Source organism: Sesamum indicum, linkage group LG6 (genome assembly GCF_026168435.1).
Source record: "Sesamum indicum cultivar Baizhima isolate 11 linkage group LG6, ASM2616843v1, whole genome shotgun sequence".
Lineage (NCBI taxonomy): Eukaryota > Viridiplantae > Streptophyta > Magnoliopsida > Lamiales > Pedaliaceae > Sesamum > Sesamum indicum.
The window spans coordinates 24,549,021-24,569,184 of NC_142662.1; the positions used below are offsets into that span (position 1 = coordinate 24,549,021).

Consider the following 20,164-nt stretch of genomic DNA (forward strand, 5'->3'; position numbering starts at 1 on the left):
TTTAAATAATTCATACCTATTTAATCTTTTCTTTTTTTATAATATGCAAACTGAGGTCAGATTACTACTCAAGCTTTATTTTTATAAAACAAATATGAGATCATGAGTTTAAATATTATATTCATTTTTATGACTTTAAAAAAAGTTTTAACTTTTTTAACCCCCACACACACTCCTCTCTCTTTCTCTCTCTCTATATATATATAATTTAAAGAACTCTTTTTACTATTTAATTTTTTTAATATTAAAAAAAACTCAATTATTTAATAATAAATTATTATAGTTAAATAAAAATAAGATTGGTTGATGTTATATTTACTGAAAAATATAAGTTCTGGACATTATAAATTATACGACTATAAATAATTATTACATTAACAAATAAAATATAAATTATATATCTATATCAATATTCGACTAGTATGAATGTATATATATATATTATTTTTATTCAAAAACTTAGGTAATAATTTATCATTTTTTATTATAAAAGGATTCTCTATTAAATTTTTATTTGGAGTTAAATTAATGTGTACTATTTGTAGAAGCATTTTATTTTTTTTTAAAGCAAAATATGTCAAGAAATAATAATTTATTTAATTTTAATAGTATTATACCCATTTTAGTTATTTTACCAATAAAAGACCTTATTAGGGTAAACACCCTAACATATTATAAAATGTCTTCACATCTTATAAGTTTTAATATCATATTTTATCCGAACACTTTAAAAGCTTATTTTTAAAATAAGATCCAACATTTTATAAGCTCCTAAAACATCTTATAAGATGTTTTAGAAAAACTTAGCCAAACACCCTTTTATGAATGTGTTTATTATTTTTATTAAATTATAAACTAATTACACGATAAATATATAAAAATTGACCAAATTTGATCAGAACTGAATCCTCTTTTATCATTAAAAAAAAAAAAAAAACACATAGTAATTTGGGTTTGTGTCGGATTCCACAAAAGGGACAGTAACTTGATACCTGCTATGCCCACAGATCTGAATAAGGAGACACAAGGAAAAAGTTGTTGGGACCTTTGTGAAACTAATAACTAATAAATAAATATCGAAATTTCCATTTAATCACATAGGAAAATATATATAGGCTTCCTTTACTTTCCCCAGCTTTCAGAAAAACAGACCGACGGGACCCACTCCACCTTTATTATATTTAAAATCAATTCTATTATGTTCATGTTTATAATTTATTTACAGAAATTATTTTTATATTTATATAATTACAAAAATGATCTTAATAATAAAAGAATATGGGTAGTTTGTATAATTTTATTGATGTTTCTGGGGATGGTAGTATAATTTCTTAATAAGCAAAGATAGTTTGTGTAAATGATGTTGATGCTTTTAATAGGTGTCACTATAAAAAATGCAACATTTAACCATAGCTGATTGTTATGATTAAAAACAAAATAGTCATAGCAAATAGTTATTGACTATTGCCATACAACGGTTGTTGGTCGTGGTATCTACGAGGGTGGTCATACATTTGTCATGGCTAAAAAGCAGAACAAATACTTTTACCATGGCTCTTAGTCACAACAAATAACTTTTTCTTGGTGAAAGATATATATTTTTGCATCGATTTTATTTAATCATGGATAATAAAATTATTTACCATAATTTTAGTCCATAATTATTAAAATTGGAGCAATAGTTATTTTTTTTCTAGTGTGTACATGTAGTTTTTCAAAAAAGTAAGGGTGATTTATATGAATAAAGCATAGCTCAGAGGGTGTAGATGTAATTATCATTTATATTTAACATTCTTGAGAAAGTAAAACTTTTCTTTTAAAAAAAATTAATATTTAGTATGTTAATATATTCAAAATTTAATAAGTATTTACCATATGAAATATCGCTTTTTACTATGATTAACAGTAAAAAATTAACCACCGTTATTAACTATTATTTCTGTAAGCGATGCCAAAATATTTGTTACAACTAAAAATTGTGACAAATATTATGGGCATAGGTAAAATCATAGTCAAACTTTAAAAGTTTGTATTGATTTTATCTGATCAGAATAAACTGCGATAGTGTAAGTAATAATCACTTTTTTTTTTCTTCTTTTGTAGTGATTGGAAATGGATTAATATAGAAATTGTTTTAAATTAGAATAATGAAGTAACTCTATTTTGCAAAATTTCAATGGCATTGAATGTATTTTTCATGATTATCTTTTTTTTTTGGTGAATTAATAAATTTCAATCATCAAGAACTGCTAAATTGATTATTTATTAATATTTATGATTGATCGATAATTATCAAATAAGATCGATATATATATATTGATGAGATTTAAACTTACAATCAGATATTAATTTTGCCAATTATTTATTGAAATGAATATTTTATTATAATTTACAAAGTGGGGCAGTATAACTGAAAATTTACGGCAAATACTACTTTTTGTGGGTCCTCATTGTTCTATATTTTCATGCAAAAATTATCTATTTTGTATCTCAACTCCCAAACATGACCAACAAATTAAAAGAAGCCCATTTATCTATTGGCATGCGAAATCTTGTTCATCATTTCTTTAGTGTGGGAAACTCAAACCCCACCCCCACCCCAAAAAAAAGAAAAGAAAAGTGGAAACATGAAGTAATTGTTTTACGACAAATATAATAACAAAAAAGGAGATATTGCAATTCACTCCCCATAACTTAAGAACAAAAGGGTAAATACATTCATAATTTGCTTTTTAACAAAAAGTCACTGTCCCACATGTGATCTAGAAAGGTACAATTTATTCCAAATGTTTTGACTTTCTAGATTTCAATAGTGCTATATTATTATTTATGGTAAATTTCAATTTGTCCCTTGCACTTTGGCTTAATTCATACTTTACTCAAAATTTCTTTTAATTGTATCAATTTTCCCACTTTTACTTTACAAAATATTGCAATTGTATTCTTACCTCAATGATACAATTAGTTTAGTCAAATGAATTGTATAATATTAAATGTTTCAAGACTAAATTGTACAAAATTTGGTTAAGGCTCCTAATTAACTTGTTGAAGTTATTACAACATATATTTTTATCAAAGTAAAAAATATGATTATTATAATAGGAAAATAATTTCATTATGGTAAGCATATCTCACAACCAAAACTTTTTTAAGGTTGTAAAATGCTTAATCTACTTGATAATTGTATAATTCCTAGTTGTTTTGTGCTGCACAATGTCATAATGATGGCCAATTTTTTTATCACTCATTATTTTCTTAATCATATTTAAGACATTAAGGTCAAGAATAGTAATATCAGGGTCTTGTGAAAAACTTTATATTATTTTCGAAAATAAAAGCTTATGTGACGATTATCCATACACCTAGGCCTCATTTACTTTCGAGTTTGGACTAAATGCATGTCCAGATTGGTATCACGGGTGTAGCATAAATTTAACCACAGTATCAAATGTCTTAAAAACTATGGTTTGACATCATATGATCAAGGATAAGACTTTTGTTTTTCTAAGGTTGCCTTCATTAATAAAGTAATTAATCAAAAGGCTAAAGTCACATATCCAAAGCCAAAAGCCTGAAGGGGATTGGATAATTAACTTACCCAAACAGTAATATTTTATAATTAAGTTGCTATTAAATAATTATAATGTCTAAGCATATGTTAATGTGGGACTTTATTAATAATGTGTCTTTAATTTGATTTTATGGCATGTTAATAAGGTTCATGTCTGGTCATCAATGTTCCGTGGTGTACAAGATTGTTGCCCAATTTCAGGCTATCCATTGATTTACTAGTTTGTGCCCAACTATGTCTGTGAGTCGTCAGGTTTGAGTTATATGCTGATGTAATAAAGTGAAATAATACTAAATTACATAAAAAAGTGAAGTAATATTATTAGATGGTAATATACATTCATATATATATATATATATTGTAATATCAATATCTCAATTTATTATATTATGTTAATATAGAAAATCCAGTCACAAGTATGGTATGCTGGAACGTTTAGATTTTCAGTTCACGTGGAATTTAATTTGACAAAAGCGTAATAATATTTAAAAATGACACCTTTTAATATTTGTTGCTAGAAATTGCCAATTTGACTGAAAAACATCACGTGAAGGTTATGCTCTAACAAAACGAAATGAAACAAAAGGGGCGACAGAGGTATGTATATATGGCCATAGATTACCAAGCCATTTCCTGAGTGCCCAACATTCGGCCATAGTTTTGATGTGCATGGTCCTATGTTTATGCTGCCTTGTCTATGTTGGTGCACGTAAATTCGTCTATCATAAACAAAACAGACCTAAAATGTAAACAAGAACGTCACACATCCCCATAACATACGTACAAATCAAAGACCCAAATTGAAAGAATGCCTATGGTCAGAAAGTAACCCCTACGGCTTTGAGGCCACCTCGTTTTGGTCCAATTTCCTCCTGTCTTAATCCACCGAAAGGTTTGACACTTATTTCACCATTTCAATTCCTAATTCCCATTACCCACCTATATTATATATATATATATATATATCTTTTTTCAACGCGTCTAGATTTTGAGTTCTAGTAAAAAATCATATAGACAATATGATTAAAATTTATAAATTATGATCAGGAATAAGAAAAATGCTCAAACAACACAAGATCCACGTATTTTTGTTCAAGTGAACACCAAACGAATAAAACCACCATATGGATGTGTAGTAGGACACTCTTACAAATATCATGGCAAAAATCAAATGAAATGCGCTTATATACACTTAAAACTCTTGTAAGATACCTATCTCGACTTTCTTTTTGACATTGATCGGGTTGGGTAAATGATAACCCGTTACGACCCTCATCTGGTTCTGTGTTTGACAGTTTACTATTCAAAAATATTTGGGGCAGAGTTTTTGCTGAATCAACATCGATCCGAATTAATGTCTTTTATTAGAGTATTGTGAAAAAAAAAAAAGCCGTGAAAAGACAAGGATTGGACATGTTTAGAGTAAGCATGTCAAACATTGTTATCACCGAGATTCTGACTAAGATTTGCTTGGACCAACACATTTATGTGTGAACACAATTGACGTGATATATAACTGAAAGGGAAAGCATATGAATGAATTTGGATTCAAGAGACAATAAGGTAATCATTTCCAAATTAAGTCAGGATAGTTTTAGATAAGAATCAAAAGATACAAAAAAAATTTAAAATATATTACAATGGGATTTCTTAGATTTATTATAATTAAATATATGTATATTGTCATTATTTAAAAAATCATAAATACCTCCAAAATTAATGAAAGGCTAATACTCATGACAATATATCGTATGAGATATTTGTTAGACCACCGTTAATTTCAACTGGTATTTGTAATTTTTCAAACTACGAGTAGTATTTATATTTATGATAAACTTTAGGAAAGCGCGTTGTAATTTTACCCAAAAAATCACGCATCTTCATACAGTGTTGTCCTTAGAAATAGCTGTATATATCAAATTATTTTTGAAGTTGGACAACTATTTTCAATAAAAAAATAAGAATAAATTACAACAAATCTTCTTGAGATTTGACATAAAGATATTGGTAAATTTTCAAACAACGAGAGGTTTTTATAATTATGTTAAGTCTCAGGGAAGCTCGTTGTAATTTTATCCAAAAAACAATGAACGATCATCGTATCTAAAAGTTTAAACTGTTAAGATTGTAGAATCATTTAATATTAACGTGAAAGCTTTCTTTTTATAAATAGGTGGGCGTAAAATTCAAAGGTATGACCTTTTATTTAGTCTGACTTTGATATCAAATTAACCAATCAATTCATTTATAAATTTAAATTGTCTGACTTTAGATTAGAAACATGAATTGATAACCGGTGGCAACGCCTTGAAAGAAATAATGATCGTGTCCTAACTCAAACAAAATCAAAAGAGATGATGTTCTTCCATCTCTACTGCTAATCGTGCTCATAATCATTTCATTATTCATCTTTTTCTTACTCTATACGCAAACATTAACACAAAATTAAGGATAAAAATCTCTTGACCATCAAATAAACCAGTAAAAAAAAAAAACAAAAAAAGATGATGAAAAATTAACGTAGAATGAGGGACAGATGTATTTTTTTTTAAAAATAAATCAATATTAGAAACAAAATTCTAATTTGGATGTGGTTTGGCTGATTCAAATTAATTACATGGTTAATCAATTTAAATTTAACAAAATTTAATTACAACTTGAATTTACAGAATTATTGAGGGTGTTTGGCTAAATTTATTTGAAATATCCTATAAGCTCTTAAATCTTATAAAATATTTTAAAATTTTAAGAATATTAGATCTTATTTTAAAAATAAATTTTTGAAGTATTAAGATGTTTCGAAAATAAATTCTTAAAACATCTTAAACCTGAGAAGTTTAAATGATATTATAAAAAATATATATATACTTTCTTCTTAAAAAAACTTATAAAATTCTATTTTTTTTTCTTATAAGATATTTTTTGTAAAAAGAAATTATTAAATAATTTTATAAAATTTATAAGCTCTAATATTTTTCAAAATATTTTAAAAAACTTATAAACTCAACGAAACACCACAAATGCGACACTGCTAAAAAGTGTGGCCAGAATTAAAAACACAAGTGCAATAAATAAAGAGTCCGAAGTGCATCTCATCTTATGAGAAAACGGGCCTGCAATTTGTATGCTTATTAATTGGGCTGAGAAAGGGAGCATCTGTACGATGAGACAACATTCACTCTCCAACCCAAATAAGACACAGAAAGCACCAACAAATTAACATGTTGTCCGATAACCAACCAATCATCTCTGTCTACATTGTTTCTTCTTTTCTAATTGTCTGTGGAATGAAAGTAGTAGTAGCCGTAGAGATAGAGAGAATTCCAATTCAAATCGACATATTCAAATTCGAATCAATTACATGATATTAGTAACATATTTATCGTGTGATTGATATATAGTTCATATCACACGTTCAATATTTTACACTTACTCTTTGATTGATTTAATTAAACTTGATTTGTATAATTTTTTTTTTCAACAAATATGATTGTCATGAAAAAGTAATTAGGGGGGATAGGAATCTACTTTTGGTGAGATGAAGCCATAAAGACAAGGACAATTTCCCTAGCTATGATGTCTCAACGAACCTCGAGACGCCGGCATTTGGCCGAATAAATATATAAACCCCCGCCTCATCTTACTGCTAATCTTTCATCTCTATATTTTCATGTCAAAAAGACACATCCTACATCAAATAAAATGTCATTACGAATCCTCACCAAGAATAAGATATAAAACCACTTGTAATAAATTAACATGTGTCAGATATATATATTACAGTACATTCTGCTTTTCATTAAAAAAACAAAAAATCAATACCTATAATATTTTAAAATGATATAAAATAATTTGTGTAAATGAATTAATAATAATAATGAATCAATGTTGGAGTTCTTGAAGGTAAGCTGTTCACTCAGGTCAGTATCTCTGGAGCTTGTCAAAGATTCCTCCAAGTTGGAAGCTAGCTAGGGTTTCGTGAAGAATTATGTGGTAGCATATATGTTGTATTGGGCAGCTAACCCATCAACCATGCATTCCTACCCCTACCAAATAGGGGGTTCAAGGGCCTCTCATTCTACCCTAATATATATATATATATATATATATATATAAGTTTATAATTCCATTATAAATTTTAAGTAAATTATAACAGATTTTTTTAAGATGTATCATAATTATAAATACCTCAATCGTTATTTGAAAAATTATAAATGCCCCTCAAGAATTAACAATCGTCTAACAAGTACCCTTTGCAATGGGCTGTTAGAAGGGAGTATTATTAGATAGTCGTTAATTCTAGGGATGCATTCATAATTTTTCAATCAATGAGGGGTATTTATAATTATGGCAAATTTCAGAAAAACCCCCTGATAATTTATCCTAAATTTTAATAATGAACAATCAATGTACGCTAATTATTAATGTCAAATATATATGACTAACGCTACATATTATTAAAATATAATAACATTTATACATCGACAAGATTCGAATTCATAATCTCTAAAATATGAGATCTCAATTTGGTGAAGTAAACTAACACATGTGTCATTGTTAATTTTATCCTAATCAAAACATGCTTTTTGACCCAAATATTGGGGCAGGTGAAAAAGCCTTGGAAATTTTGGCGGTCAAGTTTCAAGGATGCATCCAAAATTGCACACAAGAAAGATTCCATAAAGTGGGATGTGAATGAAGTGTCAAGTGTCATGTATGTCTCTTTTTCTGCCCTATTCAAAAAGGCTTATGAATCTATAATATTTGCAAAAACATATTGTATGAGGGTTTTTTTTTTTCATTTTCCTTTTAAATTTTATGCTCTCTCCATCTATAAATTAAATGTAAAAATATTAAATAGAATAAATTATATTACGCCAGTATTTAATAGCGAGACGTAAACTATGTTGATGTAATATAATTTGAATCATTCGACTTTTTCACACTCGATTCAATTAAGAATGTTTTGTTGTAGCCGATTCTAAATAACAAGAGCAACTTCTAATTAAACTTTTAAACCATTATTTCATATTTTTGTAGTCTGAACTTAGAGGGTATTTAGATAAAGCTATTTAAAAGATCTTATAAATACGCAATTCTTATAAGATAAGATGTTTTCAAAACTTACAAAATGTCAAATTTTAATTTAAAAAAATAATATTTTAAATTATTTCAATAAAATAAGATGTTAGCGGAGGAGAATTGGTAATTAATCTGAAGGAGTTTGTAATTTTTATTTTTTCTAAATAGTTTATAAACTTCTAATTAACATTTTCTTTTAAAATTTTGATTTAATATATTAATTTATTTACAAATCAAAAATGTGTTGAAAGAAAATAAAGAAATAATAAATCATTATAAAAATAGTCTACATACTCATATCCGTGGAAACTCAAATGTACAATTCTTCAACTATAATGCATCAACTTTATTAATCGAGCAAGGCTCATGCGCCATTCACTGAGGGTTTCAAGGAATGGAAAGACCGAAAATATTTTCAGAGGGATTTTTTTTTTTATCTAAATCAGATTTGATCAAACCAATTATAAAGTATGGTATACTTACTATAAGATTAATCATCTTTTTCAAAATTAAACACTCACTGTGTTATAAATATATTCTATTTATTATATAATTTATTCAAATTAATCAAATCCGATCCAAATTAAAATTTTGACGGGGACAGTATGTGGAGGTTGACAAACTAGGGTGCTTTTCCGGGAGTGGTTTAAGTAAGAAAGTTGGTTTTGGTACTTTTTAATGAAATAAAAAAGGAAAAAATGCAAGCAACTCCTTATGATATTATAAATGAGCAAATTATTCTCATATGAAAAAAATTAGTAACTTATTCTCATGTATTTTTTAAAATTAAGTAATTTACACCATATTTATGGGGTAAATTACTATTTTTTTTAATAGATGAATAATTTATTCGTTTACAATATTAATATTATATGGGATAAATTGCATCAGAGCCCAAATAAAAATGTGGGTGTGGGAAGAGAGTGGTTAGAGTTTGGGGGAAATCCAAAATGATTCTTTGATTCAACTTTAAACATTCCAAAATCCGACCTGGAATTCCATTTCCCAAACTTATTTAATACATATAAATACACATCCCATCAGTCCATATAATAAAATGGACTGCACTGCTTTTTACTATTGTAATATTTTAGTGTATATTATTTTATTAATTTTGTTTTCCTCTCCCACCCTTAATATTAAATAATTTTGTGTCCCCCAATCTTCTTTTATCACAAACTTATTTTTACACTACATCTTAATTTAAATAGTTGAGGAGTAATTTTTTTTTAATAATTTCACAAAATGTTGTAGCATCCTTCACACCATATCAAAATCACGATTTTTGTTTTTTTCTATTGGTACACAAATTTCAAAAATCTGTTAATTGATCTTTTGACGTTGGTTTATTAAATAAAAATTAAATTACAATATTTAAGTTGGAACTAAAATAGGATATATATATATATATATTTATCTACACTGGGGAGTATTTATGAGTAAAGCAACAAGTCAATATTATGTGTCGTGCATCAAAAATAGGGTGTCTTATATTAGTTACTATTAATAGTAAAATTTTTATAAATTAATTGTTGAAGATAAATATGCAAGTATCGTGTTTTCTTTTTTTAAGCAAAAAGAATAATAATTTGGGGTGGGGTCCCCACAGAGTGATTGGGCACGTTAAAAGGTTGGGTTGGCACAGTGGGGGCAAGTGAAGAAAACGAAAGCATAGGAGGAATTGGACTTCTCTGTCCCCCACCCCACCCGTTTTGTGACTTGGAAAGTTGGCCACATTTCTGCAGTACCATGGCCACACATGTATGTTGTCCATCAACTAATATATTTAAGTGTTCTAAATCTAAAAAAAAAAAAATAGAAAATGATGGAGGGCTTTGTTGCATGTTTCAAATTAGACAATTTTGATGTACTAAAACAAGATTAAGATGTAAGAAAACGTGGGCGGTTTGGTAAATCACCACTTTCTCATGACATCCCATCAAAGAGAGTGAAAACTGAAAACCCCCCACCCACACTGTTCTCTCTCTCTCTCTCTGGTTCACATGCACTCCTTCCATTTTTACTTGATTTGGAGAACAAAGACAAAACCTCATTTCACTTCACAGACCCTATTCTCTCTCTCGCTCTGTCATATTTCTTCTTGGCTCTCCAGAATCCTTCACTGGATATGATTCCACCCAACAAACCAAATCCAGCCGTTGGATTTCGCTCATTCTCATCCCTTTGTTCTTTTCCTCCCTCTGAATAAATTCTCAGATACAATAAAATTGCAGCAGCAGTCTGTCTGTGCGTTTCTTGGGCTCAGGTTTTGCATATCTATATATGCATATCTTGTGCGTGCTCTGTTTTTTACTGCGTTGATGGCCGCAATTTACCAAGAACAAAGTGAAAATGGGAATGAGATTAACAGGCATGATATTCAGGCGGCTTTTGCTAAAGCGGTGGAGCTCCGGGCCCTTCATGCTGCTCTTGTGCAGGCCAACAGCCCCGCCAACCTCAGATTGCCTTCTTCTTCTTCCCCTGTCTCTCGCCATGCTCCTCACTTCTCTGCCCAAGATTACCCTGTTTTTACCCCAGTAAGTATTCTCACAATCCTTAATCTCTCAATGCTATATCTGGGGTTAACCGCAAGTGTGTTCTGATGTGTTGAAAACATTGAGGTTTCATTTTTGACTTTCTTCTTTTTTCTTTCTTCTTCATGTGTGTGTGTGTGTGTTTTGAATGAACTTGTTTTTGCTTTACTGAAGACGGGCTGAATCCATTGCTTGTAAATAAAGATTTTGAGGTCAAAACTGCGGTTCAAGTAAATTGTAGTGGACTTAAACAACTCTGTCTTTTATTACTTTCTCTATACTTCATCTTGGCGTGTTCTTTCACTTATTTGTCTCTAGATCCGCAGACCTTGCATGCTCAACCTGATTTTCCCTTAAATATTGGACTAGTTCAGAGTTCAGACAGCATTAAACATGGGTTTTTGGCACAGGATTGTTGTGGTATATCAGGCCATGCAAATTCATTAAGGGAAAGTTATGAGACATGGTCATTACATGAAGGATTTTTCTTCAATTTTAAGCTTGCTCATTCATAACCTGTGATGTTAGCAGAGTTATGAAGATGAACCATTACCAGGGTATCAGCAAATCCTGTTGGAGAATCGGAACTACGCTGAGAGTTGGGGGGAGTACAACTTAGACGTGGGAAACATTGATGAATCTGTCCTATCAGATTATAGAACTGCAAATGCGTCTTCAAGAAAAGGGTTTCCATCTGAATTGATGAACTTGGAGAGGCATATATGTCCAGCAGAAGATCAAAATTCGGTGACGGGTTCTTGTGCTAATAACATTTCTGTCCTTAGAGCATCCCCGGGGCCTGACAATTACTACAAGTCTAGGAGAAACAGCATGGGGGATATCAAATCAGTATCGTCTTGCAATAAATGCAAGCCCGCTGTAATAAGTAATGACTTGGATGGCCTCTCCAAGAATGGCAGGAAGTCGAACATTGTCGTGCCGTTGACAGATTCACACTCATCTCTTCATTCGCAACCAAGAAACAAGGGGTTGAGCTTTTCATGGCTGTTTCCCAGGCTAAAGAAGAAGAACAAGAATGAAAATTCACCTATTCGTCCACAGGCTGAGGAAGTGTCCCAAATGCTTACAGACTTGGGAATGTTATCTGTCGATACGTTGAAGAGAGAATTAATGGAAGCGCACGAGAGTAGAGATGCGGCCTTGAGTGAAGTTGCGGAAATGAAATCATCACTTGGGGAGCTTAGCCAGAAGTTGGAGTATTTGGAAACTTACTGTGAAGAACTAAAGAAGGCTTTAAGACAAGCTGTGCAAGTAAAGAATCCTCAGCCTGCCGAAAAGCTTACAAATCTTCCAAAGAGAGGGAAATCCGTTGATGGGAGTGCAGAAAGTTCAATGCCTGTGAGTGAAGAAGTAATGGTGGAGGGGTTCTTGCAAATAGTATCAGAAGCAAGACTATCAGTGAAGCAATTCTGCAAGACTCTAGTTGGCCAAATAGAAGAAAGTGACCATTCTCTAATTGACAATCTAAATTCACTGCTTCAACCATACAAGCTGTCTGTAAACTCAAAATACTCCAAATCAGTCTTGTACCATTTGGAAGCTATCATAAACCAATCACTCTACCAGGACTTTGAGAACTGTGTGTTCCAGAAAAACGGAATGCCAAAGCTCTTGGACCCTCAACAAGAACGCCAAGCACGGTTCCAGTTGTTTGTAGCATTGAGAAACCTAAGTTGGAACGAAGTCCTGAGGAAAGGGACAAAGTTCTACAGCGACGAGTTCAGCAAGTTCTGTGATCAGAAAATGAGTGGCATTATAACGACTCTCGGTTGGACTAGACCATGGCCTGAGCAGCTCCTTCAAGCGTTCTTCGTAGCTGCAAAGTGCATCTGGTTGCTCCATTTGCTTGCATTTTCGTTTGATCCACCTTTAGGTATTTTAAGGGTCGACGAAAACAGGCCTTTCGAACCCCATTACATGGAGGATGTGTTCGCTGAGAAGCAAAGGCCGCAGGGTCCCAGCCGAGTCAAGATCTTGGTAATGCCTGGATTTTATGTTCATGATAAAGTACTTAGATGTAAGGTTCTTTGCAGATATAAGTCAGTTGTCTAACTGGAAGTAGTTCAATACTTGTCAATTTTCTTTTCTCTGCACCTGGATTATATTAACTTGTAATCTCCACTTAGTTTATTCAGCTTATGTTATCTCTTCGACAAGTTTGTTCACTGGTTTATTACACTGAATTTAATTCTTGATATCGGGAAGAGGTGAAGCAGTATCAAAATCACCACTATGCACATATATTAGACCTTGGTGTCAAATCAAGCGTATTTTCAATAAAAACTGCACACAGGTTGCAAGTTTGTTAGGTGCAATAGGGGTGGGCCTGGTGTGATTGCACATCACATAGCAGAACTAAGAATTGACAAGCTAACGACTTGGACACTATGCGTGGAAGCCCACAACCATAATGGGCTCACTCACTACCACAACCACAACCACAATCATCTTCATTTCTCATTTCCATCATTATTTACATCAATTTAATTTTAACCAAACTTGTGAGTGTGTGGGACAAAGTGAAAAAAAAAATGAAATTAAAAAGTATTTAAAGCAAGAACTTGATATCTATAATTTTATCAATAAATTATAAAAGTTGATCGAAAGAAACTGAACGGAGTGTTTGCAAAGACTTGAGATTAAAGATAGTATTTTTGTTTTATAATTTTTGATTTAAAACTGTATAATTATATTGATTCAAGTATAAATAAATGTGTTAATTGATTTATTTAAAATATTTAAATGAGGAACCGTACTTCCGTGCTATCAGAAAATACGAAAATATCAAGAGACCCTCTGATCTTTCCACATAAGATATTTACTTCCCCGATCACAATTTTCCCCTTAAAAACCACGCACCCGAATCTCCTCTCCGAACCTTCTACACACGCCGTCCTCAGCCCATGACCACCGCTTCCCGCCCCATCCTAGAAACCCCAATCCTCGACGCCACGCTTCCCTCGCTCTTGCAGCAAATAACCGAAGAAGGCGGCTATGCCTTTTCCTCTATGGCGACTAGGGCTGCTGCCGGTGACACTCGGGCGGCGGAGGCCGCCAGGGAGATGGCTTGGGAGCAGCTCCACTCCGGCCCCTGGCACTCAGTTGTTCCAATTTGGCGTGACGCCTATGCAGTGGCCTGCCTCCATGTGGCCAAACACCAATTCTCAGCCGGGGAGTTTAAGCTTGCTCTCAGAGCGCTTGATATGGGCCTAATCATGGGCGGTTTGACTCTAAGAGATGAATTGAATTTATGCACTCGGAAAGTCGGCGCTGCTATGAGAGAAAAGGAGTTTAGTGATAATGGCGGAGGGGAGCAGAACGGTGCGTGGTATAAAGATTTCAACTTGGCGGAGGTGAGGTTCGTTTCTGTTTCTCTTTCTCTCTAATTCTGTGGCTCTAAAATCTGCTGAAATGTCAATTGTGTATGTTTCTCATTCCTTTCAGTGGAGTACGACTGCTAAAAAGATGGGGTACAACCATTTCATGCGGATTGTGCTGCTGAGCGTTATGTGTTCTTTATTTTCGGACAATAAAATTCAAACTGAAAAATTGTCTTGGCTTTAGATTGATACCGGACGCACGTATGACCATGATACTTGACTTTGTTCTTGCGATTTTCTTTTTGAAGCCACAATCCCACCATTTCCCATAGGAGGAGAAAATTAAATTTTAAAATGACAAATCTCTTTTATTCAGGACGATACTGTTTGAGCGAAATGATGGAGAGATTGTGGGAAATGAACCACTTTCTCTACTATCTTGTCCCTTCCCTTTTTGGGGGTTTACATTTTATCAAATTTATGTTTGATTTTACCAAGACCTGTTTGCTTAGCCACTTGAATACTCAATATTTCCTTTCCAGGAAGGGGATGTAGGGTGAGATGGCATGAAATGTAAGTTGTGGGAATTCAAGGGAGATTGATAAACCACCTTTCTTGTCTTTCAGTAATATCTAAGGACAAGCCATTTGGGAAATCCTATGTGCTTCTTTTATTTCGAATGTTTAATTTGGACCCAAAGGCAGTGACCTCTCTGTGGCTTTATCTTGGATTTGACATGCAGGTGGTTAAGTTATTACCTGTAAAGTCACTTTCTTGTAAGACAGTAGAGAAAAAGTGTGGTCTGTCCTTGGAAGGATTCTTGCGGGAACATTTTGTCTCTGGTTCTCCGGTGATTATAGCTGATGCTATGAATCATTGGCCAGCGAAGGACAGATGGAATGACATGTATTACCTTAACAAGGTTGCAGGCTTCCGTACGGTTCCTGTTGAGGTATGTTCATTTCTTTGCTTGGTTATTTTAAGTGTTCTTGAGGTTTTATGCTCATATTTTCCATTTTACAAATATCAAGGAACTATATTTATTTAAATGCACCGACATTCCCTATACTTATGTACTATTTGAATTTGGAAAAATATTTATTAGTATGCCGCAGATTCTAGAAACTATAGTTTAAGAGAAAATGTAGAACAGAGGGTTCTATGAGAGCAACCCATCATTGCTCTCTTCCCTTTGTTTGTCCTCTTTGAGAATTTCTTTTATTTTTTGTATTGGGATTTCCAATGTCAAAAATATATGTAGGTCGGAAAAACCTATCTATCCCCAGACTGGAAACAAGAGCTAATCACATTTTCTGAGTTTCTGGAGAGGATTCAATCCAGTGACTGTTCTTCTGCAGGCTTGACGTATTTAGCCCAGCACCAATTGTTTGATCAGGTTTGCATATTGCTCTTACTGTGGAAACTGCATTTGGTGGCATAATGATATAATAGAATATTCTTACACCCTTCTAACGGCTGTCCGGTTGGAATGCTAGATACAAGAACTAAAGCAGGATATTGTTGTACCTGACTACTGTTTTGCTGGTGGGGGGGAGATCAGGTCCCTTAATGCTTGGTTTGGTCCACCTGGCACAGTGACACCATTGCACCACGATCCTCACCATAATATACTTGCTCAGGTATGGAAGATGTAGTTTATGTTACACAGACACTGCCAAGGCATGTTGTTTGCTTGTGCATTATCTGATGCATGATGATATAATGCAGAGAGCGTCTTGGATTTACTCTGTTCTTGTGCATTGTTGCATATGATTCAATCTTCATTTTGAAAATGCTGTAGGATCTGTAAAAGATCTGAGATTTATGATTTACACTGCTTTAGCTTTTGATGTGACCAACTATTTTTAGACGGCCCCACATGCTTATTAATTCTGTTTGATGTTGCTTCATTTCTTTCTCATGAACATATAATATCTATGCACGTCCCCGTTTCAGGTTGTGGGCAAAAAGTATATTAGACTCTACCCTTCTTCATTGTCGGGAGAGCTTTACCCTCACTCGGAGTCCATGCTTAGCAATTCCAGCCAGGTAGCTTGCTTGGCCCTGCTTTAGTTATTCAAGTAAAATATGACTAATGCCTATTGTTTGATGCAAAAGGGTTAAAAATGGGACCTCATGGGGAGAGGGACAAGAAAAAGAAAAGAACTCTCTTCATCTCATGTGTGTGAAAAGATCCACTGATTCCAAGTCATCTGTTGGCATCTAGTTTTCCTTGAAACAATTCTTCTGTATTAAGTGGATTTTGTAATTTTACAGCTTTAGCAATATGTATTGTTTGTGCTTCTGTTTCCTCGTGTTTTCTTTTCGTTGTCCATTGCCTTGTTTTTTTCCACATTTTTAAGGTCATTTCTTTTTTGGAATTGAAGGTTGATCTAGACAACATAGACGAGAAAGAGTTCCCAAGAATGTTGGATCTGGAATTTCTGGACTGCATACTAGAGGAAGGTGAAATGCTATACATCCCTCCAAAGTGGTGGCACTATGTGCGGTCTCTTACTCCTAGTTTTTCAGTTAGCTTTTGGTGGAGCAATGAAGTAAATTCACCGGAGTCCTAATATCTTAGGGAAATATCGTAACTCCATCTAATTCTTTGCTTGTATTTTGTCAGAAACCAGAGGTTGCAAACATTTTAGCCAAACATCCTTGTATGAATCTGCTGCATTGCAGTTCATAATGAAGGCAATAGTTTGGTACTTCGTGTTTGAGGTTGTTATTGGACTTGAGCATTATGTTTTTCTGGAGTTGCTAGCATTTTGAGGTAACTTCGGATGCCTCTTTATGTGATCTTCTATTATTTCCATCAGAAGTAACTGAAAACTATTGTCCGTAAATTGTTATATGTTACGACTTACCATAGTCTGGGTTGAGAAAAAAAGAAAACCAAATACAAAAATTAATACTGAAAAATTATTTGTTAAGAGGAAAAGCATTTGTAAGAAAGGACCACATAGGAAGACCATCGACGAAGAAGACATTTACATTATTGTGACCCACCTCCCTCATAAAGAAAATATTACAGGAATGGCAAAAATGTTGAATAAGCTTAATTTCATTAAATTCCAATACCCTTATCAGTCCTTGATCATGCTGTCCCAATTGCCTGCTCCTTCTTCAACAATGCAGCAACAAAAAACTCTTGCATGGCTTTCACAGATGATCCCCTGTAATTCTCCTCATCCCTTACAGCATCTCCCAACATTTCTTTCATTTCCAGCGATTTCTGACGAATTTCCCTTCCTTTTTCATTTTCACCCACAACCAGTTCTATTTTCTCCATGATATCCTCCTGTCTCACCTCAAAATTAGTTCCTCTGGCTACTTCAACGCAAACTCCGACTTTCTCCACCAACAGCTTCGCATTGTAGAATTGCTCTGCTGCCATCGGCCAGCTGATTATTGGTACCCCACTTCTAAGAGATTCCAGTACTGAATTCCACCCGCAATGGCTTATAAATGCAGCCACAGATTTATGGGCTAAGATCTCCACCTGGGGCGCCCATTTGCTGACAATTAGCCCTCTTTCTTCATCTTGGATTCTCTGCAGGAACCCCTCCGGCAGCCATTGTTCTGCCACGAACTCTGCGTTTATGTCAAATCCCAACGGCGGCCGGACAACCCATATGAAACTTCTGCCGCTGGCATCCAGGGCTTTTGCTAAGTTCATCATCTGTGATGCTGAGATTGTGTTCTGTGAGCCAAAACATATGTATATTACGGAGTTTGGTTCTTTTTTATCCAGCCATTCGGTGCACTGCTCTGGACTAATCATTGCTCTGCCGTTGTCGACTGGCAATAACAGAGGCCCGATTCCCCAAACAGGAACGCCTAATTTACGGCGAAAATACGTCAGTCCTGTTTTGTCCAACTCTTCAACTGTGTTGAAAAGAAGCGCATCTGAATCAGACCACGCGTGAATATTCCTCCGCTGGAATTCCGTGAACGGGTCTTCCTCCCCCGCCACCAGAACAGCCGGAGTGAGCTGGGTGATATGAAATGTTCCAGCTTCATGGAAATCGGGCAACTGAAACTCGAGACTGTCAGTGTTCTTATGAGGCAGATTCAGCCACATGGAGCAGTAACAAGCCATCCCAAATCCGCCCGTAATGCTGAAAATCGCATGAAAAATCCCGAATTCGTGAGCGACATCAGCAGCCCACCCGAAGAAAAGATCCGAAATCACGCAAACCGGCCTTTCCCCTCCCTGTTCTTTAATAAGATCAGCGAGCAGGTTCTTGAACGGAAGTTTCAAAAAGATGGAGGCCTCCAGGAGGCGGAGGCTGAGACTGTAGGGAAGGGAATCAGTGTCTTCGGAGTCAGGAGGCAAGCCGTGATCTGAGCTGTTGAAGGGGATTCCAACGAGTCTAATGGCGGCGACGGTTGCCGGAGGAAGTGATTCACGGAGTTTCTTGATGTTGAGAGGGGTGTTGACAAAAGTTACAGCGTAGCCCTTTCGCTCCATCTGCTGGGCTAAGGCCAGAAACGGTAGTATATGGCCTTGCGCCATGAAAGGGAACAATACCACGTTTTCTCTTCCCTTTCCCATTCTGCTTTTCTCAGGCCGACGGAATTCAAGAATCCTGGCGGAACAGCCCCCCAGAAACAAGTAACCTGCTGCCTGTCTGGAGAAGTTGAAGCTGATGCTTATCGTTTCAGCTGGAAATATTGATCATTATCATTTTAGTTTTCTTGAATTAACGTATGTATAATGTTTTATAAATGATGCGAAGCTTTTTCCAACTCTCAATCATTGGCGATGAGAATAAAGACAGAATACAAATTATTGAAAGGTAAATATAAATGAGAGCAACTTCAAAACAGGAAGAGACAAACGAACAAGTGTAGATCTTGAATCTTGATTCAACTAGAATTGTTAGGACTAGTTGGGCAGTGAGTTTTCAAAAATAGGGATGAAGTTCAAGACCCAGAAAACAGAAGTTGACTGTAGGCACTCGCTAGGCCTTTCTAGGTATTTCCCTTCTCATCTCATCACACGCAACTAAGAAGAATGGATGGGGGTTTCTTACATTCTAGTATATCGAATGACTGCAAGACCTGATCCTGCAGGCCCACCCGTTTGGACTTTGGAGTGGGTTTTAGACTAGACAAACCGGTTTAAGTTCGGGTTTGGATTTGGATAGTACAAACTTGAATGGGTTGGAACGATGGGTCGGAGGAACAAGTTTGAGATCCTATTGAAAAGGATCGTATGGATTTTGTGTTGAGTTTGATATAAGCAGAGAGGGCCAGAGAAAATTTAAAATTTTAACTTATATTGAAAATATGCACAATAGTTTATACATAAAATTTATGTTCAATCGATTAACAATATTATGCTCAAGATATAGAATAACTACAAAAGAATTAAATCAGATTTATACCTTTCGTACTCCAATTGATGTAGATGATACTGAAATCCTTCCAAGAGTTATCTATCAACAATTACACATGTCTCAAATTCGCAGAGTCCAGGGCGTCATTCCTCTAACGGTATCCATATATTGGGTGCCCACGTTGAAATTATGGTAGTACTCCTCGAACTCTAATTTCTAAATTTCTCACAGAGAAAATACCTAACACAATCCAATTGTATATATTAACTTGGGTTAGAATTCCAC

The 20,164-nt window shown here is 34.0% G+C and overlaps 3 protein-coding genes across 3 annotated transcripts; 2 read left to right on the forward strand and 1 right to left on the reverse strand.

Moving 5' to 3' along the window:
• Positions 1 to 10,600: 10,600 nt before the first annotated feature.
• On the forward strand, positions 10,601 to 13,373 carry LOC105163549 (IRK-interacting protein). Its single transcript, XM_011081951.3, has 2 exons — positions 10,601 to 11,190; positions 11,719 to 13,373. The coding sequence occupies exons 1-2, from the start codon at positions 10,975 to 10,977 to the stop codon at positions 13,258 to 13,260; spliced, it is 1,758 nt and encodes a 585-aa protein (XP_011080253.1). The 5' UTR covers positions 10,601 to 10,974; the 3' UTR covers positions 13,261 to 13,373.
• Positions 13,374 to 14,007: 634 nt separating this feature from the next.
• JMJD5 (2-oxoglutarate (2OG) and Fe(II)-dependent oxygenase superfamily protein) lies at positions 14,008 to 17,290 on the forward strand. The gene is made up of 6 exons (XM_011081949.3): positions 14,008 to 14,561; positions 15,271 to 15,480; positions 15,790 to 15,924; positions 16,025 to 16,168; positions 16,485 to 16,577; positions 16,916 to 17,290. The coding sequence occupies exons 1-6, from the start codon at positions 14,112 to 14,114 to the stop codon at positions 17,102 to 17,104; spliced, it is 1,221 nt and encodes a 406-aa protein (XP_011080251.1). The 5' UTR covers positions 14,008 to 14,111; the 3' UTR covers positions 17,105 to 17,290.
• Positions 17,291 to 17,442: 152 nt separating this feature from the next.
• Positions 17,443 to 19,547, reverse strand: LOC105163548 (UDP-glycosyltransferase 92A1-like). The gene has a single exon (XM_011081950.3). It carries the CDS (start codon positions 19,090 to 19,092, stop codon positions 17,632 to 17,634), a length of 1,461 nt encoding a protein of 486 aa, XP_011080252.1. The 5' UTR covers positions 19,093 to 19,547; the 3' UTR covers positions 17,443 to 17,631.
• Positions 19,548 to 20,164: the final 617 nt, after the last annotated feature.